The sequence below is a fragment of the Takifugu rubripes genome, chromosome 17 (genome assembly GCF_901000725.2).
Source record: "Takifugu rubripes chromosome 17, fTakRub1.2, whole genome shotgun sequence".
In the NCBI taxonomy this organism is placed as follows: domain Eukaryota; kingdom Metazoa; phylum Chordata; class Actinopteri; order Tetraodontiformes; family Tetraodontidae; genus Takifugu; species Takifugu rubripes.
In genome coordinates this window covers 14,944,960-14,969,701 of record NC_042301.1, presented here as the reverse complement: position 1 = coordinate 14,969,701, position 24,742 = coordinate 14,944,960, and the positions used below count along the sequence as shown (strand labels likewise).

The window sequence follows — 24,742 nt, the reverse complement described above, 5'->3', positions numbered from 1 at the left end:
AGGAAGGAGGCAGGTGTGGGGAGAACGCAGAGGAGATAAGAGGGTTAGGGTGTCTTTTTCGGAGATCAAGAGTAAGAACAGGTGTCTGTGGGATGTGTTGAGAAGTGGTATAGGGGGGAGGGTGTAGGAAGATCAGGGGGGTGAGGGAGTCGGGGAAGACAAGAGGAGAGGAGAGAGGAGTATTAATGATGAAGGAACACATAAAAAATGAAGGAGAAGGGCTTTTTGTTGCCTGTATAACCAGTCATCCAAACAACAATTATAAAATGTTTAGCTATCATTTTGTGTAATCATGGGGCCACTCGGTTGGACGCTTGCTATCTTTTCATTAAAAATGAGGTTATGATTTATAGCACACAGGAAGCATGTCAGCTAGTGCACCAAAGACGACAGGATCCTTTGGTTGCTGTCCCCAGGTAGCAGAGACACAAATAGAATCTAAACTGCTGAAGAAAAGAGCTCTGCACTGAAAAGTGATGGATAGTGATGAAAACAGAGATATATCAGGGCCCCCTGTGTTGCAACTCCAAATGCTTCCAAACTGGCTCAGGAGTAAACCTGCCTAGTTAAAAACAGAGTCTATGTCAATGGGGCCGTCATGCTGATGGTGTCCCTTCCTCCCAGTGTATAAAAATTGGTGTGGGAAAGAGCTCTGCAACAACCTAACCCTAACCTTGCATTTTGAGCAGCCCATCAGAGTGAAAGTGAAAAAGAAGAAAGCAGCGTAACCTTCATCCAATCACATATTGTGAAGTGTTGACAAGGAACCTTCGACTCTTTCCATCCTAAAAATAAAAGTTTGGCTGGTATAGGATTATGATGTCATTATTTTTCTAGGGAAATAAAGTGAAGCGTGAAGACTTCTTCTTGCGACCGTTTTCTCGCCACCATTTCCCGTGCTCACGCCTTTGACTGGGAAGTCCGGGGTGCAGCAGAGCGACCGGATGGAGGGGAGAGAGTTTGCAAATTTCAGGAGGTTGAATCCCACGCTTGAAAGCGCACAAAGTTCTGCAGATACAAACGTGCAACAGTTCACCTTCCATCATCACCTAGCTTCACCTTAACCCCCCCACACACACACACTCGAACACACACAAAACCAGCAAGAGTGTGAGGTTGTGAAGCAATCTGAGTGCATTACACAGACCATTAGGCATGTTGAATGGACAGACACTGGAATGGGAGCTGACAATAGACTAAATGACAGGCTGGAGAGAAAGCGATTGTGTGGTAACCCAGATGTGGGAGGGACATAAAGCCATATCAGGCTGCTCTACTGTACCACACACACACACACACACAGATGCTGCATTTGGTAAATCAATAATGGTAACACAACTAAACCTGCAACAGACCATAATAGAGACACACTGTGTGATAGACAGCACAAATAAGACCGAGGGGAGGGGCAACAAATCCCACACACAGACAGCCAAAATTACATCAGACGTGTAGAATCGCACACACACACCTACGCGTATGCACAAAGTGAGTCCTCCGAGGTTTTTGAAATGCACAATAATGACCTTTCTGAGATTTAAGTCAACAATTCTTTGAAGGCAGGTGCGAAATAAGCACAGCACAACAACAGTGTAACGGGGAGAGGAGGCGGGAATGATAAAATATGTGAGGGTGGGAGGAGGTGAACGTTGTTGTTGTCGTTGTTGGAACGCTACAAATCAGAGTTTTCAATGGCTTTTACATTGCATTTTGTATTTTGAAAGTTTTCCCCTATTTTCTGCATTGTGAACCATTTCCTGTTCTGTTTCCTGCAGGTAGAACATCTCACACGCAGAAAAGTCTAAGTCCCAGTTTCAGTAGGAGAACCCCTCTGGGCTACACAGTCCCAGTAAACCCCAACATTTTGTCACCAAACAGTAAGGCTTCACTGAAACTTTCAAAAAGTTATTGTTATCAACCTGATTTCACCTCAAAGAGACCAATGGTTCGGGGGAAAAAAAAGAATGTTTACGCTTGTGCACAGCATGGCTGGATGGATGCACACATCCCGTGCTTTCCACGTTTTTATACAGCAGGTCGGTGAGAAAGTCATATGAATGGAGCGCTGACTCACAAGGAGGACGGTATCTCTCCCTTTCCCCACGGGGGCCCTCGGTTCCCCACCGCCTGAGCTGTGTAATTTCAGTCTGTACCCTGGTACAATATGTGCAGCTGCAGTGCTGCGTTATTGCAGATTTCCTTTTGGCCAAAATGATGTGGACTTTTCAAGACTTTTGACGCTTGCAGAGGCTGAATAACAAACAAACAAAAAGCAGATTCAACCTTTAAGTTTGTGGTCCTCAGCTTGCCAGCTGTTGCTGTTTTTTGTTGGTCATTTTGGTAAGCACTCACCAAAATAGAGTGCTGCTCATTTCGGTTGATTAGTGTTGTCCTGTACTTCCTTGTCTGATATCGTCCACCTGTGTTTCTTTATCTCCCCATCCCCTTGTAACAAAAGCCATCCTCTGTTTACCTTCGGTTCCAGTTCTTGTCCTTGGCATGATCGTTTTAACATTTGCATCCATTTAGCCACCTTGTTGAGGACCGTTTTAGCGCTCCTTCCGGAGGTCTTTGATTTGAATTTTCATTACTGTTGCCTGATTAAACTAATTCTTGTGTCTTTGTCTTTGTGAGGAGATTCTCCCCAAGTTAGATTTGCATAATCAGAATGTTATTGCTCAGTTGCTCTGGTTGGGTTCTGAACATTTCTATTTTTTCTTTGTTAAAAGATCTGAACCTGTAGGAGACGCTACACAGCTTAGTCGTGGGTGACTAATGTATGAATCTATCGTCTTTATCCAGTTCTATTGTTCTTACAGTCATGATCTCTTTTGATTCTATAGATAAAGCAAAATAATTGCTCAGAGTTTGACGGTATAGAAGCATCAACAAACAACAATGATGCTGTAACTTTGTCATCTACGATGTCTTAACGGTGCTGAAGACTAAAGCCATATAATGTTGGTTTCAACGTTGAGGGGTGGGGTTGGGGGGCTGAGCCTGTCCCAGATGGGTCCATCCCTGGACATGGGATTACAGGTTGCTTTTTTAGGGTTTGGCACCTTGCTTGAGGGTACCCCGGAAGTGCTTTGAAGGTGTCTTCACGCCTCTCCTCTTACAGTATCAGAACAGCTTTCCAACTTTGGTCTACCGCTGGGGTTTGAACCAAGAGCCCTCATCCTCCCAGCCCTAGAGACTGAGCTACCAACGCCCCCACATCTGGTCTCGTTAACATTAACAACGGACTTCATCACAGAAGATCGGCATTTTCTGACAGGGCCTCTGCAGCAACTATTTTCAGTAAAAATGAACATTGATTTTTTTCTTTTTCATATTAATTGGTGCTCAAATATCACCCAGGCACTGGAACTTTCTGCTCGACCGCAAATGTAGCCTTTTTGACATGGCAACTGAATTAATGAAGGGAGCACTTCATTATTAACCCAATGACAAGACTCTGCTTAAAGTTAAATCCAAAGTTAAACAGAAATAAGTGTTAACTTTGGTTACTTTTCCTTACACTTCTCTGAATTCTAACAAAAAAGTTGCAATTTATGGAGCCGTTTGCTGTGTTGTCTTGTCTAGCTTGACCAAGGTCAAGTAGAAGCAACCTCTTCAAAAAACAAATGGGGGATGAAGCTTGAACATAGACGTCTGGGGACATAAAACACAACCTGGATAATGAGATGATATGAGTTAGATACTGACAGTAAGTCAGCGCCAGTGTAAATGTTTATGTTCATGCAGAGGCAGGAACGTTAATGAAAATGGGACAAACGCACAAAGTTGTCGGACAAGTGAATCCAGGTGGCATCCAGAAATCCTGAGAGGATCTGTCAGCTCTCGTTGGCTTTGATTGTAATGGAAGCCGGCACTGACCTACCTCTAACCCATTTGGCCCTAATTCCGGCACTGCTTTCTAAACTTTTTAAACTTTAATGGCCCCCTTCTTAAGTGCCAGATGCTGACAACATCGATTTGACTTTAAGCCTCGCCATCCCGCGTGCCTTTATTTTCTCCCGCGGAATCGACATAAACGTCTATTTTCTGCCATCCTCCACCACCTCCCACTCGTCCAATACTCCTTCTATCTTCCCTTCATCCCACTCTGCTCTGTTCATTTGGTGGTGTCAGCACTTGGGAAAAGCTTGGATGAGAGTGGATAAAAAGGAATGCTATTTGGATAAGCCCACCTTTTCAGGGAAGGTTTCCCAGCTAGGCTGACACCTCTGTCATGAGTGTGACAGAGGTGTTTTTTTGTTGCATCACATGGGAGAGCAGGAACATGGGACAGCCCTATTCCATCGGCAGGAGGTTTTTAACATTAAAAATTTAGCAAGTCATCTACTACACCAAAGAATGTCCACAATTTATCACCACGGGCTTGCTGGCAGCAGCTTTTTGTTTTCAAAAAGGATTATAAAATAGTCCAAGCAAGGGCTCGTGTGATATTGCTATGCGTGTTGACTGTTGGGATTTTTGAGGATGATTTTTTAAAGGACATCACCACCCACATAGTGCTGAAGGACATACAACTTTTTTTGGACGTAAGAATGTCAGTAGAGGTGGGTATCCACAACAGAATTTCATTCGTTCCACTTTAATTCACTTCCTGTGCACTGAGACACCTCCACAGTCTACTTCTGTCTACTAATGCTCAGACAAGCTCCTAAAAATGAACTCCTGACTACTAGAGCGGTATGATTGAGCCACAAGAAGTGGAAAATGTGTTTATTTTAAGTAATTATTTAGAAGCAATTCTTGTTGTTACTGAAATTAAGTAAATGTCAGTGTTCACTGCACTGAACAATTCTATTTAAATACACATCAAAAACATATGTTTTCAATTATTTTAAGCCCTTTTGACAACACTTTACTTAGTCTAAATCACCAATGTGTGCAAAAACCTGAACTATCGCGCTACAGTTTGCATGGATTTCTGTGTTTTAATGTTTTTCATTAATATCAGAACAGTTGGTGTTGTGCCGTATCATGTGGATAACAAGCAAATCGGTGTCTTTAAGCTCGAGGATAACAAATGCCCTCGTTAAATAGTCCTTTTAAAAGCGGATCCTCTGAAAAGAAGACTGCTGGCCATTACATCTTTAGGAATGGTTACTGTTAGTGTTCATGCGAAACACAATACAATCACATGCGGGTGCGTGTATGGCAGGTTTTCATTGATCTCACGTCACCGCCCTCCTGCTCACTTCTGTTGTGATGCCCGGTTATACGCATGGGTCTAATGGTTGCTCACCAAGGTCAGATACGAACGTGAGGGATCTGCCCAATAAAAAGAGGCCTTCCCCACCAGCATCAAGACACTGTCGAGTCGTGATTGGTGGGCAAGAATTGAAATATTAATATACACAGTAAAAGTATAGCAAAATTCAATGAACTGACTTGATTTCCTCCAAAATATCGCTTTTCTTTTCTTCTCTTATAAATAGACAAAACAATGAGGATGACAAGGCTGAGCCCACACTTCATGTTACACAATAATTCGAAGTATTGTTCAGCATTAATAGAGAGCCTTATATTAGGAGAGATCTGACGGAAGAGGCGTAAAAATGATAATCCCCCTCCATTTCCCTGGATGTGACAGCCACTGTACTGTGATGAACAACCGTAGCTTGGAAAGTTAATTAGACAGGCTGTGTTACTTAGAGATGAAGGGCTGAGAGACTCGGAAAGAGAGGAGGGCAGGAGATTGAGAGAAAACTCGAGAAAGAGAAGACTTTAACACAAAAAGCCAATACAATAGGGAATAATGAGAAGGAGGAGGGTGAGAACAGTGGAGACTGACGATCAGTCGGCGGGAAAAAAGTTATGGGAACAAGAGAACAATAGATGATCCAGAATTGTGCCTTTATCCTGTCTTCGCTGACACACCTCCCATCAGTGGCTTCGGAACTTGCAGGCTTGGCAAAATCACCTGCAAGAGATAGATGCTAGAAACCCTAGCTGGGTAACCAGCACGCTAGTTTTGCAACATAGCTCTCATTTTATCTACATTTCCTTAAAAATCTCGGTGTTATGAAGGTGGCAGTGTGAAAAGAGTTCGAGACTATCATGGGAGAGGTTTGACCTTTGACTGAGGAAGGAATGGCAATGAACGGAAACTGCTGAATTAAAACAGCATGCCCCTGCTGTGTGTGCAGGACTCTGAAGATTGTTACGTAACTGCAAAGACACCACTGTGTCACTGACATTCATCCACTATGCCACGGCTGTCCTGGGAGTTCGTTGACCTCTGCCAGGCTAATTTGTCTCAGAACGCCATGAAAACAGGAGAGGGAGGATGAGATGAGGACAAGCACGCGGGAGAGGAAATTAATTTTATTGGTTGTTTCTTATGAACTTCTATTATCTATGTGAATGTGCGTGTGAGTGACGTTGGTAAGTATTGTCCAAAACTTTGCTTCTGCGTGTGCGTGTTTGCGTTTGCGACTGACAATGAGAGTGCGAAAAATGGGAGTGGGGCCATTCTTCTGTTAATTACTGAGTTAATGACATATTATGCTCCAGTGGACATGCAACATGACACACACATACACACGCGCACACATACACACACCATAATGGCTAAGTCTGCTTCGGTGCTCACACCATGTGGCAGACAGCTATGGAAAGAGCTTGACAGTGAGATGGCAGGCTAACAATGCCACGCATACACATAAACACACACGCGGCACGGCAGCAAATGACAAGGAACCTCATCAAACTGGCTTTAATGAAGTCACTTCTCCAAAAGAGAAGAGGGAAAGAAAGGGGGGATGAGAAGAGGAGGAGAAAAGGAGGACAAGGTCGCATGGATTGATGATGCTCATTAGCCTAATAAGGTACTTTAATGAAGCACGCCCAACACTGAAGAGTCCCGCCGTTGAAAGACGCATACAAACACGCCGGCTGTCTGACTTTGTGTTGCCCCTTTGAAAGGAAAGCTATTTTTGTCAGGTCCTTTATGCATTTTTCTCCTCACATATCAAAACACACACTTGGAAAGCCTACAACACACTCACCTCTCCTTCTGAGGACTGTAAGAGGAGGTCTTTCCTGCAGTACGCCGTAAAGTCTCCCACTCCAGCATTGACCTCCACACCCCTGGGTGCCTCCAGGGTCAGTGTCCGAGTAGGGGATTCCAGCCTGAAGCAAACAGAGATACATGTCATTTCTACACATTTTATTGTGTAGAAAAAGGGGGAAGTACACACCAGCAAGGAGGAGGGGGGTTGTAGAATTGTTGAAAAAAAAACCCAACATGGTCTGATGCTTTTGTTATGACTCGACAATTAGAATAGGATCAATAAAGTCTGAAACAATTTCAGCCCCCCAGCCAGTCTTTATAAGGCAGCAGATTCATTTAGCATGGCTAAAACAAGGGGGGAGGGGCTGGAAATCAACTTTTGCTCTGCGGAGCATAATTCCCTGAAGTTCCACAATGTGACATGCATTATATAGTGGGCACGCTGCCTTCTGAAGAGTGTTCTCAAGAGTGAATTAGTGAGGGCTTTTTCCCCTTTAGGACACTGGATCCATCCTGCTAGTTTTAGATGACGCATTTGTAGCAGCTTTTATGCAAAGACTGCCGCAGTTTGTGCGATGATCAAAGCTCTGAGAAACAAAACACTACAATTACCCGCAGCCTTCTAAAAGCGCCATGGTGTCGTGAGCATGTTGAACTCATGTTACGTTTGTTCCTGCTCTGTGACACGATAGGAGTTTTGCTGGAACTCTTGTCACGGATGAATTATTGAACCAAATGAGCCAACAGTGTAAACTTCAGATGAAACATTTTGGGAAGGGGTGCCAGACGCTTCATTGCGTGGCTCTCAATTGTTCAGAGGTTGTGTTCTCTGACCGCGGCTCGTTTCATCTCTTCTGAACATGTAAGAGATGGTTCCACTGCTGGTTTGTGGGTATCTTCATGGGTTTTTTTGCAGACAGGAATAAATAACACCAATCTCAAAGATGTCAGAATTACACATTTTAAATTAGAAGAGAACACATTCCCTCCTCGGTGGACACATTTTCAGCAAGATGTTGCTCAGCGGCCCTTTAGAGGGCTGGATGTAAGAGCCCTACAGGGAGGCTGCTGGAATAAACCGGTTGAGGTAAATTCTGATTAAACTTGTATCCAGTCTGTGGACCTAAAAACCCAAAACAAAACCGGACAGACTCATTTTCCTCAGACTGGGTCAGTCACAATGAGTTGCCATTGTTTACCGCAGGGCTGCAGTTGGAAGCATAAAAGCTGAAGCTCCTGTGAGAGCACTTCCCCCATGCTTGGTTGCACCAAGAATGGAAGAGATACTTCTCAAGGCATCCAGACTGCTTCGACAATATTGACTGGTTGTTTTATCCTATCGTGGACTTTCCTTTCAAACAGAGTAGTTCGATTAGGAATTTCCCTCCACTTCCCGTCACGCGTTGCTATTTTTATTTTAATGCAAATGAGCGACTCAAAGTAAATGTGCTGTGTTTGGAGGAATGGAGGACCCGTCCACTTTCACAATGCCCTTTTATCTTTAATCTCCAATCAATATGAGTATTTGTCCCTATATTTCATTAATGTTTTAAAAATGCTGGCAGCCTGAAAATGCATCGCGGGTAAAAGTTCCTAAATCAATTAGAAGTTAAGCTTTAAATGTGATTAGGACACGGCACTTTATTTGAACCCTAACCCTTAACACTAACCCCTAACCATAAACCTAAGCTAACCCTAACTCTGACTCTAGACTAACCCCTAACTCCCCAACCCTAGCAAAACTCTAAACCTTAAGATGAACCCTGATCTAACCTAACCCTAAATCTAACACATATGCTCGCTCACCATCCACATGCTCTATTGACTCATTATTGAGCTATCTGGGGGTGTAAGTCCAGCTACATTCGGACTTCTCTGAGCAGATTTTATTTGAGCTACGACGACCAGGTGGATTTTATGTCATTGAACTAACACAAGAGTTTGGTTTTCTCGCGTGTCTGTACTATGTGTTGATGGGTTTGATTTTCTGTAAAACCCCAACCGTGGAAACTGTTTCTATTGTCAGCTTTTCCAGACCCACTGTTTATCACGGCCGACGGTGTATTTATTTTTTACGGGAAGTTAAAGGTAGCGAAGGTGGTGAGAAGTGAAGAGGTTCATTAAAGGTGAGGGCAGGTTTTCTGCGGTGTAGTGGTGGGCATCCAGCTACTTCACCTGGGTCCGTGTATATATCGATCTCTGAACTGGTACAGGCCGAAGACGGAGAAAAAGGGAGAGACAGGCAGTCAAAAGAGACAGACAATGACAGGGAGAGACAAAACACTGCTTTAAAGGAATGGGAAGAGAATAACTTATCAATCCTTCTCCGGGAGCTTTTGTTTGCTTGCTGCAGAGCACCAGAAACGCTTGCAGCTGCAGTCTGCAACAGTGTTGTCAGATCTTTGGCTGACTTGACAGTTGAGGCAATTACAGTGATGCTGCTGCAGGCTTAAAACAGCTGTGATGGGCAGACACAAACATGTATACTGACGATCCATCACGCCACGGTTCTGGACCGTGCACGCGCTGAGCCATCACCTCTGTTTTACCTCCCTCCGCATACACAAAACATTTATTTTCGCCTCGTTTAAAAATGGGCAATCATTACAGAAGCAGCAGACTCAGGAGAACATCCGTGGAAGGCTGATTAGCTTGAGCACAAATGTCCAATGAAAAAGATCATTGATATCAGATTCTTTAATTCCATGGTCCTAATATGCACAATCAAAACTGCAGCTCTGTACCTTTCTGCAGATACTAACAGAAAAAAACGGGATTTTTTTTTTTTTTTAAATAAAATTGTCATTGACTACCAGCTGAAAAACTGCTTGAGGTTTCACAGCACTTTCAAGTTGATTAGATTTTGTTAAAGCTGTCTGGAAGCCAATGTTAATGCAACACTAATGCATTTTATTGCTCTCCTCGTGATGGCAAAGTATTATATTCAATTTACCAACGTTTTTTGCTTGTGCATTACTCTGTTACTGATGTGCCGTGGGCGACTGTCGACATTAGTGTGGATATCATTTCTGACGTGTCTGTGGGATAATGGTCAAATCCGATCATTAGTACAGCTTTAGCAAAAGTGTCTCTACCTAAAGAAGCTCAAATTTGGACATATATTGAACTAAAATATAAAAACTTATTAAAGAGAGGAGTACAAGTGTTCAACAAATAATGATTCAATTGGTTAGCTCTTCACCCATGGTTAGATTTTATAATTAAGATGTATTTCGCACACAACAATCTTGGGCTGGTATTAGGGCCTACCCTAGTTACTATTGCAAGTTACAAATAATGTAAATATCTCTGTTCATCAAGGATTGATGGATTGGTGTTGTAATACCAATTGTAGTGAGTTTGTTTCAAGCTTTTACAAACACGGAGTAAATGTTGGGGACCCATGTGAATACTGGGAATATATGCAAACGCCGCACAGGAAAGTTCCTCATTCCAACAACCTGTCCAATGGTTGTGGGTGGCGAAAATATACACACTTCCGAATAATTTTCATTAAGAGTACATGACTACTTAAACACACACACACACAAAATCGGTTCAATTTCTCTCTTTCCCTTATAACAATATAAAAGCTGCTTTCGTTCATTACAGATGTGCTTTGACCTTCACTTGCAAGAAGACTTTTTACAGCATCCATAGCCCCTTGTCCAACCTGACAAGATAAGCCGCTCAGAAATACATCACTATGGCTTTTCAGTGTACTTGTAATGCTTTGCGGAGAAAACAGAGGAAAAGGAGATCAAATGGATATGAAAAAAAGATAAAAACAGAAATATCCTTCCATATTAGCAGGCAAAAATAAAAGAAAAAAGCAAGAGGAACATAAATATTTCTAGTGAGCAGTGTATCTTATTTTCAATAGGCAGTGAAACTAAACTAAACTAAATCAAAGTAACAGGTTTTTGAATTTCAAATAACATTCTTAACATATTTCATTGTCTGCTCAGTAAGACTTACAACTCTCCTGTAGTTTTGTTATTAACAAATGTCAATGAAGGTACATTAGCTTTGGTGTAACTTTAACAGATGTTCAGTTTGGTTTCTATAACTTTGGATTTTTGTATAAAGAAGTTCTGGTTTTGACACTTGTGTCTGCGAGGAGATCTCCAAAAAGTACCAGCATTTTAATACAGTCAGAGCATGTTGTTTTTAATTAAAAAAAGAAAACGCCAATCACAAGCTAATGATGATCACTTGTGCATGAATGTTCTGATGAAAGGTCATAAATCAAAAAGCCTGGACAGAAAAAAAACACTGTATCAGTGTATCTGGCTGAGACTTTTCAAAACTGGGTCTTTTTTAATGTATATTTCCCAGAAGACCTGGCTGACATTCACCCTGCCCTTTGCCTCTTTAGAATGGTTAATAGCCACATCAACTTATCGCCACCTTGCGAGTTGGTAATCACACCTTTAACCTTTTCGAGCCAAACACCTTTTCACCTGCCTGAGCGCCCCTGCTGTCAGTCAGCAAAAAACGTTAAAACTCTTTCTGAAAAGGAACGCTGGGATACAAGAGCAAACATATGGCAGGTTTGAGAGCTTGGAGTGTGGCGTTCGCGGTATACAGAAGCCATTAAATAAATTTAAAAAAAACAGGAGAAATACCCTCAAAAAGCTAAACAGCCCTCCGGAGGACACAGAGAGTTCTTCAACACGCTAAATATAATGTACAAGAAGATCTGGCTCTTGACACACTCAAGCCATTTTGAACTTTCTCAGTGTAGTCAAGTGGCGTTCGACTGCCCCCCACAGTTGGCCACCTTTGACAAACACTTCAGATTTGTGCTAAATCACTTCCAGAGATCTTCTCACTGTAAAATGCTGCTGAGGAAATAGCTGATGATGTCCCGCATAAGGAGAAAAGAAAAATGTCAAGCAATTTCATGCCTTCATGACTCCGACAGGGTGGCAGGTTGATCATTTCTGAAGTTGAGTCATTTTTTTATCCTTTCTTTTTTTGTTCATTGACTTCTTTACGTATGTAAAGTGGACAAAAGAAACTCAAATTAAAACACAAGTCAGCCAAAAAAAGAAATTGATATGTAGAGAAAAAGGCACAGACAGACAAACAGATGGATAGAGATAATCTTGTTTGCATCAGCATGTGGGTGTATATGTGGATTTACTTTATGTTTTTGTGTTTTTTAATGTATCGACTTTGAATTTGGTATCTCCCTAAACTAGCCTGAGGCAATCAGAAAGTCTTTATCCACATCTGAACATTTGGTTCTGTCGCAAAATTGGATATTATTCGTCATTGTACCCACATGGAAAATTTCAGAGCAAAGAGCCGTCCTCTTAAACACACACACTCACACACACACACACACATACAAAGAGAGAAAACAGATGCACATCAATATGGCGAGATTGTTTAATATTTAGCGGGTGTTGGTTTTATGCTGTTTCCCCTCGAGCGTCCATACCAACTTTCCAAAGGTAAAGAGGAGTTGATAAATAATAACCCCCAAAAATAAACCACAACAAGCTGCGGCAGACGACTGCAAACTGCAATTTTTATAGATAATCAAAGCTTCAGCTTCCAACCTACAACAAACTGGAATATGAAGCAAAGAATGGGGACACTTACGCAGGGACGCTTTCTTTTCTTTGTTCAATCATGTTTTCATTTTTAGCTCATCGGGGTCAAGGCTAGCTCTGCAAAAGGTCTAGTGAAGAGTCAACTAGACTGTTCATAACATCCTTCCGCACTGAAGAAGCCTGGCTTTAGTATCCTAATGTTCCTTTCTCATTGAAGAAATGTAAAGAAAATGTACACAGTTGTCACAGATGCTAAGATGTGTAAGTCAAATAAAATGATCTCTCTTTCGGATATTTGACTCACAAATTGGAGGGTTAAAGCAATCGGTACCTTTAGCAGCTAGCTGGTAATTAAAATACAGCTACAAGAGGAAACATTGATGCACCATAAAGACAACAAACGGTCAGTGTTTCTTTTACTGTCATAATATTCCATTGCTTATAAAATGATGCGTGTAAACAATCTTTTTACCAGTCTGGCCATTTTTAAGTATGAAGAAACCTCACTCAATGATGGCACTTCTGGTTAATGTGATTTTTTTTCTTGTTTTGTTTTTCCATTTGCTAAATGTCATTTATTATGCAACACATTCTGATCCCCACTGGCATGTTCTGCTGTCTGAGAAGCACCTAATCAGGTTTGTCCTTGAAGGATTTCAGAGCAGTAGTGCGTGAAATGTTTCTGACAGTCGAAGGCATTACAATAGACTGTGAAATATCCAGATGTGCTGTTTATTTATATGTGCAAAAAATAAAAATAAAGAGAGAGTCACAGATTGTACAGTAAGAATGCCACAAATGTTATTACTAAACAGGAGCCCTTCGCAAGCACACGCAAGTCCAACACGCTATGGATTGTTCCCATAAGTGTGCTTATTTTTTATGCAGCTCAGCTCTCCTCTGTCTCTTTATTCTCAGAGGTTCCCACCATGTGTCTGATCAATATCAGCTCAGAGCTACTCAGGACCAAAGAAAATGGAAGGGTACCTTCTTTAAAACCTTTTTTTTTTTTTAAAAATGCTACATGTAGGCTGAGGAAGGATAAGAAAAGCCACACAAACCACCACAATCAGTCCTTTTTATCCTGTCAAATTGACCCTGATCAATAAAAAAAGCATTTTTCTTTAAAGGGTGCTTAGCGAAAAAAGCTTTCGGCCAATCTCTAGTTACGCAGACTCACACCTGGCTTTTTCATCCCAACGCAGCTGTGAGGAGAGAGGAGTTTACTCAGAGGTTTAGAGGTAATTAGAGGGTTGTTTTGCCATTTCGATCCTTTGTTTCTATTTTTATTTTATGTTTTGCATGCTCAGTTTTGAGTCTGGTTACATCACGTATGGTAAATATAATTTTACACATCTGTTTATAAATGAACATAAAATCCATCTAATCATATCTGCAAAGTTTATTTTTGTCCCACAAGGATCAGCATAAGAAAACTGAGAAACCAGGATTTAGCGGTAACATTCAGAGCAACTCATTTTTGCGCTATAAATTTTCTTTTATTACAGGAAGTAGTATTTTTCCTTAAAATGACTCAAAGTTGGAAAGCTTGTTCGTGGTGGCCTGAACGAGCAGAGACACAGGAGGCCAGGAGGCGAATGACAACCAATCAGTCAATACTCATAAAATGTTATAGGCTGCAATTTGGATAAATTGGAAGTACCCTTGGGAGGAAGGGTCCTTAAATCTCTGATCCACTCAGTCTACTAAAATAAGAAACAAAGAAGGTTAATAAAACCTTTAAATATTTAGGAGGCAGACGCTAGACATGAAGGAAATGAAGGCAACTCAAAAATACGACTGTGTTTAAACTGGTGGAGGCTTGAGAGCCCTGATTGAGTGTGCCCCTTCCCCCAACGCAAACATCACTATGGAACCTACACCTGGAACAGGAAAAAGACTGTGTGTTTCAAAGATGTGTATTTTCCTCATGTAAAGAGAAAACTTTTCTTGGGTCTCCAGAACATACTCTTATCCCTAACGCTGTTTTAATCCTCCTGTATTGTACACTTCACATATAACCTTTTCCCATGCCCCCCATCCAATAGGGATGGAGTTTTCCAGCAGTCCAACTTAACAGTATAGGATGTGTGAATGGATGGAGGAATATACAGTATGGGAATAAAAAGAGAGATAGGGAAAAGGAAACCAAATCCTTCTCCAAAGCCTTGCCTGTTGGAGGTTTTGCTCTCCTGGGATCCTACTCATAGGTCTTTTTGTGGATACAGAAGATGTTGCCATAGAGAGAGAAGATGAAAGAAAGGATAGAAACAGGGAGATAGTGACAGTGCACCCTGGTTCCTTGTGCCATGGAGTCACCTATTAGATGCATTTCAGCCCCAACATCTTTTCCTAAAGGTTGATCCCTCGGTTGTTATTAATGATTCTAACATGACTTGTTTACGTCATTCATTCTCTTGAAAATTAGCCTTTTTTCTTTTGAGCTTTTTCTTCTTCCTGCTTTTAAGAGAAGTTATTATTCTGTTAACAGGGAACAGATGGATGGATCAAAAGCGAGATATTAGAACTGCCACTTTGGTTGGCAGTTCATTTTAAAGCTGTGCCAGAGCACTTTAGCAAAACAGTATTTGGCATGGATGAGAGAACCTTGGGGAACAAAACATCGATGGAAATTGCATCAAAACGACGAAGACATTCGCTGCGTAAGTGCTGGTGGCTTCCGGATTGTTGTTGTAGCTTCCATCAATCACCTTAGCTTCATCTCACTCTGTGACTACACTTTTACTCTTCTTAGTAACAAACTATTTTTACTTCTAGAATCCTGCACACACAGGAATCCTTGTATTTATAATTTGCGTATTCTTAATAGACAATAGACGTGTTTCTGCAGGATATTGGGGGTAGTTTCTCTGGGCCATGGCTTTTGTGCGTCTCCACTGCAAGAACCTCCCAGGAAGGGCCATTTACAGGAAACTTTTTGGGCATAACTGAGTCCCTACACCAGGGTATGCACTTAGATCAGTGATTAAAAAAACAATTAATTAATATTCATTAACACAAAGATCTGTATACAGATACAGCTTCCGGTGATAGATCTGAACTAAAAGAAAATGTCACATGGGCAAAACTCCATATCAGCACACTTCACAGAGCTGTAGGAAATGATATCCTCTCAGAACATTACACTGCCTCAGCTCTTTTCATGTTTACCTCCTTCCCTGTTATTTTCTTTGTTATTTTCTTGCTTTTGAAGGCTCCCCCTGTGATGCCACGGTCAAATCTGTCATGTAAAGATTACATGTGATCAAAACTCACATAGTGGAGACACTCATTCAGAGGGCCAAGTAAAAGGAATGGTTCCTGTGAAGACCCTGCCCCAGTATTTACTAGAGACTCCTGCAGAGGAAATGTACCTATTATCCATTACCTAGCCCTATGCCTTAATCATCCCAACTAACCCCCTAACCATGAACTTTACCCTAACCAAAAATAAATTCTAACAACTGTGGAAACCAGCCAAAATGTCCTCACTTCACAAAATGGTCCTCACTTTGCCAGTAGAATGATTATCTATTGTGGTACTCAACAGGAGGAAAGTACAAGGACTCACACATGAGCTAACATATGTTAACATCATCTTCTCTTTTTCCAACCACTTTCAAGAGTCAACATCAACAGTATTACTAAAATGTTTAACCTTTTAAAACAAGGAAATTAGACCCCAGGGCAACGTTACCTACCTTCATCTTCAGTTTTTGTGGCTTTCTGCCTTTTTGCTGTCAATCTCAGCCATTCTTTTTGGAATAACAGGGAGTCTGATTCTCAAATGTCTATCTCAGGCACAGTGAGAAGTTGCCAGGTGAGGTGTTCTTTTTTGTGTTCCGAGTGCCTCTTGGGGCCACATTAAAGTGGAAAAAGCTGTTTGAAAAGAGTGCGACTGTGGCTTAAAAAGACTGGAAGCTTTAAAATAATCTTTTGCATGGTGTTCTTGGAGTGTTCTCTGGAAGCCAATTGCTAAGTGTTTTATTGCTGTACTGAACCATCCTACTTAGTGTTAATTTTAAGCTTCGGGCTTCTGCCATCCAAATCAGGCCTCTTTCAGAATTGCGAGCAGTCACACACAAGATTTTCATTTTTGTTCTCTTATGGGGGAAAAAAGACGGTATATAGTGGTTTGAGGAAAATTCAATGACTATTTTTAGACAGCAGCAAAATTACTGGACATGACACCCTGCAAATCAAGGCTGGCCTAACTTTTTCTCCATTACAATGAAATAACTAATTTTGCCTTCATTGTTCTTGTATTATCATTACCTCCGCCAAGGAGCTTATATGACAGCCAGAATTTGTGTGCTTGGCTCTTAGCAAAATAAGTCAAAAATATATGAATGGGGTTTGGTAAACTTTGCAGTCAATAATAATGGGCCAAGAAAAATCTCAGCAAATGGTGTTTTGGATTCCAGAGGGATGACCAAAGATCAAAGCCAATGGGCTATTGATCACAAAGCACCTACTATGATTAGATTAGATTAGATTAGATTCAACTTTATTGTTATTGCACATGTACAGGTACAGAGCAACAAAATGCAGTTTAGCATCTAACCAGAAGTGCAAAAGAAGCAGCAAGTGAGGATAATAACTTAATAAATACAGTATGGCGGTTATTTTACAATTGTTTACCGGGTTGTGCTATAAACATATTTTACAGATGGTGTTTACATTAAATGCCGTGGACTATAAGTGCAGGAGCTATTTAGCTATTTACATAAGATAGAGGAGATGTGCAAATTATAAATTACGTGTATACAGATACAGATGATAAAGTGCATGAGTGCGCAGGACAGGTTTAAACAGTAGCTACATTGGTTACTAAGCTAGTGAGTTGTTGTGTAAACTGCTGTAGTGTAGTGAGGTGTGGAGTGTGTAAGGGTCAGCAGGAGTTCAACAGGGACACCGCTCTGGGGAAGAAGCTGTTCCTCAGTCTACTGGTCCGAGTCCTGAGGGTTCTGTAGCGCCTCCCAGAGGGCAGGAGGGAAAATAGTCTGTGGGCGGGGTGGGAGGAGTCCTTGAGTATGCTGCGTGCTCGATGCAGGCAGCGCTTCCTCTGGACATCTCCGATGGCAGGGAGTGTAGTCCTTGTGATGCGTTGGGCAGTTTTCACCACCCTCTGCAAGGCCTTGTGCTCAGCGATAGTGCAGCTTCCATACCAGACTGACACGCAGTTGGTCAGGATGCTTTCTATCGCACAGCGATAGAAGTTCACCAGGACAGCCGAGGATAGCTGGTTCTTCCTCAGTGTCCTCAGGAAGAAGAGGCGCTGGTGAGCCTTCTTGATGATGCTGGAGGTGTTTGTGGTCCAGGACAGGTCCTCTGAGATGTGGGTCCCCAGGAACTTGAAGCTGGAGACACGCTCGACGGCCATCCCGTTGATGTGGATGGGGTCCTGTGTGCCTCCTCTTGCTTTCCTGAAGTCCACGATGAGCTCCTTGGTCTTGCTGGTGTTGAGGACCAAGTTATTGTTAGCGCACCATGTGGTCAGGCGCTCTACCTCCTCTCTGTAGGCTGTCTCGTCGTTGTTGCTGATGAGACCGATCACCGTTGTGTCGTCTGCAAACTTGATGATGGAGTTGGATCCATGTACAGGTCTGCAGTCGTGGGTGAATAGAGAGTAGAGGAACGGGCTCAGCACACAGCCTTGTGGCACACCGGTGCTGAGTGTGATGGTGGTGGAGCAGCTGTGACCTGACCTAACACGCTGTGGTCTGTCGGTCAGGAAGTCCAGAGTCCAGTTGCAGAGGGAGGGGTTGATGCCCAGGTCTCCAAGTTTGGTGATCAGCTTGGAGGGGACGACGGTGTTGAAAGCTGAGCTGAAGTCAGCAAACAGCAATCGTGCATAAGTGTTCGTGTTGTCCAGGTGTGTGAGCACAGAGTGCAGTGCTATGGAGACTGCATCATCTATGCTCCTGTTGCTGCGGTAGGCAAACTGGTGTGGATCGAGTGTGGTTGGGAGGCAGTCCTTCAGGTGAGCCAGGACCAGTCGCTCGAAGCACTTCATAATGATGGGGGTGAGTGCTACCGGGCGGTAGTCATTGAGGCAGGTTGGTCTGGAATGCTTCGGAACTGGGACGATAGTTGTGGCCTTGAAGCAAGACGGGACCACTGCGTGGGCGAGGGACAGATTGAAGATGTCCGTAAAAATCCCGGCGAGCTGTTCTGCGCATGCCCTGAGCACACGTCCAGGGATGCCATCAGGACCAGCAGCCTTGCGTGGATTGATCCGGCTGAGGGCTGTGTAGACGGCGGTAGATGATAGTGTGATGGGTTGGTGGTCTGCTGGGAGAGGGGTCCTAGTGGCAGTGTCCTTGTCGTCCTTTTCGAAGCGAGCATAGAAGGTATTAAGCTCGTTCAGGAAGGTGGTGTCCATGACTGTGGGGCTGGAGTTGTTGGGTTTGTAGTCGGTGATGGCCTGGATGCCTTGCCACATACGCCTGGGGTCAGAGCTGGAAAAGTGACCCTCAATCTTGCGTTTGTAGGTGTGCTTGGCCTTTTTGATGCCCCTCCTCAGGTTAGCCCTGGCTGTGCTGTAGGCCTGGGCTTCTCCTGATCTGAAGGCGGTGTTGCGCACCTTCAGCAGGAGCCGCACCTCCTTGTTCATCCATGGCTTCTGATTGGGGTATGTGGTGATCCGCTTTGTGGTGGTTATGCTGTCGATGGTGGTGGTGATGTGGTCCAGAACAGTGGAGGTGAAATTGTCAATGTCGGTGTGTGTGTGTGAGCCACAGCTGCCCTGGGGCGTAAACATACTCCAGTCCGTGTGTTGAAACCTGTCCTGGAGTACGGAGTCTGCTCCCGCCGGCCACACCTTGATGGTCTTCATTGATGGCCTGACGCGGTTGATGAGGGGTGAGTACTTGGGGGTGAGGAACAAAGAAAGGTGGTCTGATTGTCCTAGGTGGGGGAGGGGTGTTGCCGTATAGGCACCAGCCATGTTTGTGTAGACATGGTCCAGAGTTTTGTTTCCTCTTGTATTGCAGGAAACATGTTGGTGGAATTTTGGAAGAACAGTTTTTAAGTTTGAATGATTGAAGTCACCCGCAACAATAAATGCAGCCTCCGGGTGGGCGGACTGTTGTTGGCTAATAGCCGCATGAAGTTCATTCATCGCAAGAGTGGCATTAGCATCCGGGGGAATGTAAGCTGCTGTTATGATGACGGATGTGAATTCCCGAGGCAGATAAAACGGTCTACATTTAACCATTAAAAACTCCACGTTGGCTGAGCAGTGTCTCCTCAGAGTAGCGGAGTCGGTGCACCAGGTCTTGTTGATGTAGATGCATAGCCCCCCACCTCTGGTCTTACCGGAGTCGTCAGCTGTTCTGTCTGCCCGATGTGTGGAGCGCCCGGTTAGCCCGATGGCTGTGTCCGGTATGCCACTGTTTAGCCAAGTTTCCGTGACATACATACTATGTCACGTACTATGTCATTTAGTTCTATTGCTACCTCTGTACCATGTGAGTTAACATACTGGTTAACCTGTAAAGTAGTTGATAAGTTGAACAATCTTTAATAAAGGAAGAAAACTCAAATCCAAGTGCCTTGATTTTCTAACTAGGATCATAGTCTCTACAAGATGAGCAATATACGGTGGATGAACTCATGGAGGGGAGTCCAAGAAACTGGAGAATTACTTTTGGGTGCAAGTCGCAATATGTGGGGCGCCTGCTAGGTGGAGGTCTGAGCTTCCTGAGTGCTTTGTTTTGTAGTTCCTTATAGTGAGAATACCCTTCAGCAGCTTTAGCATTTCAAGTAAAATTGATGGAGCCGACTCTGGTCCTTGTATGCAAGTTTAACTCTTGTAGCGACGCCATCAAAGGAGTGCAAATATCCACATGTATGTCGATAGTTGCTGCTAATGAATTTTACAACTAGCCCAGCACTATGGTCATGCTCTACTTTCCATTAAGTTTGTTTTTCCCCAGAAAAAGCCCCAGAGTCTGTAAGAGTAAAAATAAAGAGGTTATTTATTCAGTAACTACATCATGTGACCTCGGTCTTTTACATTAAGGCTTTCTTAACCTGTACTTTGTCATGTAAAATGAAGTTTCTCTTTTTTCCCCACAGCAGTTGGTGATAAAATATCTCATTAGTTTGAAATAGACTTCAGTCCACTCATTACATGTCCCATTTTCTTTCCTTATATATATATTTTCTTTCCGTCCTATAATGTGCTTCTTTTTATGACAAGATTAGAGTTTAAAAAACAGGCTTAGAAAAGGAAAGTATTGGAAGGTCCCAAAAGAAAGAGTACTGTTTTGGTAGTCATCTTGCTTTTAATGCTTTGACATTTAAAAAAGAAATGAAAACTTATACCGTAAGTGGACCGATATGGAGAATTTCATTTAAAAAAAGTTAAAGATAGTGTGATATTTCATGGAAATCCCTTATGGACTTCTGAAGATCCCATTGTGTCAGAATGCAAGAAAATTTGGCCAGCAAAACAGATTAAGTATGTCCTTAAGCTCCTGCAACTACTAAATAATAATAAGAGAAGTCTGCGGGGCGGGTCTGAAAAGCGCCAGTAGAGAGAAGAGAAGATCCACTTTAAGCTGCTGACGTTAATCATGATATGTCAGTGGAGGTGATGCTGGGAAGGACACATCAGTTTGCAAGGCTGGAGCCAAAAAGCGAGCTTAAAAAGGGGAAAATGAACCTGCTGAGCCAGCAACCATGAGAGGGGAATGAGAAGATTTGAGCAAGATGACGGACGGACTCGGCACGAGTGTGGCGCACAAACACCAGATAAGAGTGTTGCTCTAGGCTCCCTACGAAGAGCTGGATCTACTTGATGTTAATGTAAAGGAAGTAGTATCACTGCTTCTCCTTCTCCAACCATACATCCGTTGGTTTTCAGTTGACTAACATATGCAGACTTCCTGCTGATCTGGCGTCTGCGTCACAGTGACATAACACCACTGGTGGTCTCTCCATCGTTGATAACAAAGCATTACAAACAGTACTAACAAGAATTTGGAGCAGGTAAAGTCTAATTTGTGGTAATAGTCGTGCATCTGAACACTCATTGTAATTGTCTGCTGTTCTGTGGTCTGTTTGATTCGATCATCTCAGCCCTAAGCTTACGTGAAGCTCCTGTCTACCTGAACCTTTCCCCCCGTCACCCTCCCCTGCACTCTGATCTTTTGTCATGTCATCTCCTGATTGTACTCTTGAACAGCCACTCTCCAGGCCCACTTCTCCTCCCTCAGTCCATTCCATTATCTTTTCCTGCCATCACCGTGTACAGAGCCCGTCAGCCAGCCCGTCTACTCTTTCATCACATCTTGAACTTCACCTCGGTTCGCTCTTCAGTCTCCTCTACCTCCACAGCATTCTCATCATTCAGATCTGATTTTTCTTTCCGTAGTTTCTGAAGCCTGTGTATTGATCCTCAGCAGGCCTTTACCTCTGTAAGATCTTAACTTGTTTTTCAGACACTTTGGCACCATCTCAAATATGTTCCATCTGTGTCCTGTCACCTGATTTAATGTCTTGTTTTCCCCCCTATGGGAAATTGCTGTGAAGGAGTACAGGGGTCCACAGGTTCTTGGGTTCTCGTCTAACAGACTGGACTCTATACCATATGATTGGTTATATTGTGTCACGAGGTCACAAGAAAGGAATGTGCTTACTTGACCATATATAAGGGTCTACCGAACAAAGCACTTCGGAGATCTTCACCATCAGGACCATGAAACCTCCTTCAGACAAGCTGCAGTGTCCAATTGATGCCTGACTGTTCTCTCCAATAAACATCTAGCATAACCAAGTCAGTGTCTACGAAGATTCCTTTTTCATCAGCACATCTGAACTATCACCAGAAGAAATTTACCACACTTTCCCTCCCCTTTTGTCCATCAACAGTAGCTCCACGTCAGCTAATAATAACAGGATGAGGAAGGGACTTTATCATGACGTCTGAACAACCAACTCACTTCCTCTCCTGTGCACCGATTATAAAGGGAACAAGCTGAGCCAGGTAGCTTTCACGGACTGACACAGGTGACTCAATGCAAAGGTCCACTTGTAAAAAGTGTGACCCTTGACACACATGGGGGATTACGCTCCCTTTGTTAGTGCTGTCAGACTGCCAATCAACGACCCAGCTCCTCCTGGAGGGAGCTAATTAAGAGAAAACTGTGTACTGGAGGAACGGCCGATTATTCACCTTCACACCTTGAAATCCTTACATACTTTTCCCGGTTGTTATTTGTGGTATTGTTGTGAGAGCAATTGTTCAAAAGAAGACACAATTCATCAATATTATAACGCAACTCAATAATTAACAGGAAACTGCTAAAATGCTCCAACTCTCTCTCCCTCTCACACGCACACACACACACACACACACATACTCACTTTAGGTCCTGGAAAGGTTCTGCTCTCACGTGTGAAGTCTCCACAGAATGGCTGAAAACGACACCTTCCTCCCCTGCATAGAGAGAAAACACATATTTTATGAAAAACAACATCACATCACACCTCTGCAGCAGCAGCTGAGGCAGCACAGGCCACAATGTTCACATCTTTCATACGCCAATGTACACATAACAACACCTGCCCAATACTGCGTTGCTCCACCTTTTGATGCCAAAACAACCCCGACTCACTGAGGTAGGGCCTCTGCAAGACCCCTGAAGGTGTGCTGCTGTATTTAGAATCACAATGTTTGTCCAGCGCATTCACAGAGGCCTGATTGGATTAAGATCTCGAGACTTTGGAAGGCCAAGTCAATTATTGTACTCCTCAAACCATTCCTGAACTCTTTTGCCTTTCTGGTAGGGTGCATCCTCCTGCTGAAAGAGGCCTCGGAGTTCTCATTTTCAATGTTTAGGTGACATTAACCTAAACCTGAACACTGGTGAGACACAAAAACATTCCCTATGCAGCGCCATCTTTGACAACACCAGAGTCTCATCACAGGTCAGTCTTTCGCCACTGCCCGATTCTTTTTTAATCACTCCTGCAGTACATTTACAGCATCCTCAGTTACTTTCCTGAATGGTCTGTGAATGCACATAAATGTTTATGAGCTTGTTGTGTTGTGCTTGTCAAGATACACAATCCCCATAAAACCGGATTCCATTAGTTACACCTCAGATGCTGCAACGGCACCGGGGTTATATTAGCCGACTCGTAAAGGGCGCGTTTACAAGACGGGCACACTGAAGACTGTAACTGTGAACAGCGCTTCATAGGCCCGTTTGTAAAACCTCGTCATACATCCCAACAGAAGGAAGCACAAGTAGTGGACAAGTCAGGAACAGGAGGTCAGGCTTTTGATCCAGACTTTGCTCCTTTCACCTGGACTGAGATCTGAAAGTCTGATTCGGGTGTTTCTGGTGCTCACCCCTACCTGTGACTCTGAGTTTCTCTGTGCCGATGCTGATCTCCTCCTCATCTGCAGCAAACAGAACTCGTTTCCCGTCTGTGCTCCGGACCTCGAACCTCTGACACTGGGCCTCCACCATCTCTGAACCTGAGAGAGAGACACAGACACACACAGAGAGAAAATAGATGTGTGTCACCATATGAACAGTAGATGGATGGATGGATGGATGGATGGATGGATGGATGGATGGATGGATGGATGGATAGGTGGATGGGTGGGTGGATGGATGGATGGATGGATGATGGATGGATGGATGGATGGGTGGGGAGGTACTTCATGAGTTGAATTTATTAATGAGAAAATCACAAGGGAAAGAAGGCTGTAGGCTAATGCTTTGGGGCAGTTTAAGAATTTTAATACCGGTAGTTCTCTTTGACTGCTCTGGCTGAAATTGGACACCAAACAATCTCAAAACACACATATAGCTCAGCTTACGTATTACAGCACAATATTTACTCCTGACAAAGTGCAACAGCTGAATCGATTGGGTGGAAATCAACTGTGTAAGCCCATCTCTGGCTCTCTGCTGTATTGGGAGTCTAACTCATAGGACAGCTTTAATTGTAATATATCACAAAGCAGCTCCTCTACCAATGGAGCCATTCAACCATAATTCTTTTAAGAAACAGCAAAAAAAACTTGCAAGAGCTGCGAGTTCCTTTCCTTTATTTAGCTTCACCTTTTTGAGGCTTTTACTGATGGTATCTACGACTATACTATGTATATAACAAGCAAACTGTATTT

The 24,742-nt window shown here is 43.1% G+C and overlaps 1 protein-coding gene across 3 annotated transcripts in view; it reads right to left on the bottom strand.

Moving 5' to 3' along the window:
- The window catches only part of LOC101073851 (zeta-sarcoglycan), a 182,081-nt gene that overhangs the window by 5,631 nt on the left and 151,708 nt on the right, over positions 1 to 24,742 (bottom strand). For all 3 annotated transcript variants that reach the window (XM_029851179.1, XM_029851180.1, XM_029851178.1), the window contains exons 5-7: positions 23,963 to 24,085; positions 22,966 to 23,038; positions 7,023 to 7,146 (exon numbers count right to left, since the gene is read on the bottom strand). In XM_029851179.1, coding sequence (XP_029707039.1) covers positions 7,023 to 7,146; positions 22,966 to 23,038; positions 23,963 to 24,085 — 320 coding nt within the window. The remainder of the gene's footprint in view (positions 1 to 7,022; positions 7,147 to 22,965; positions 23,039 to 23,962; positions 24,086 to 24,742) is intronic.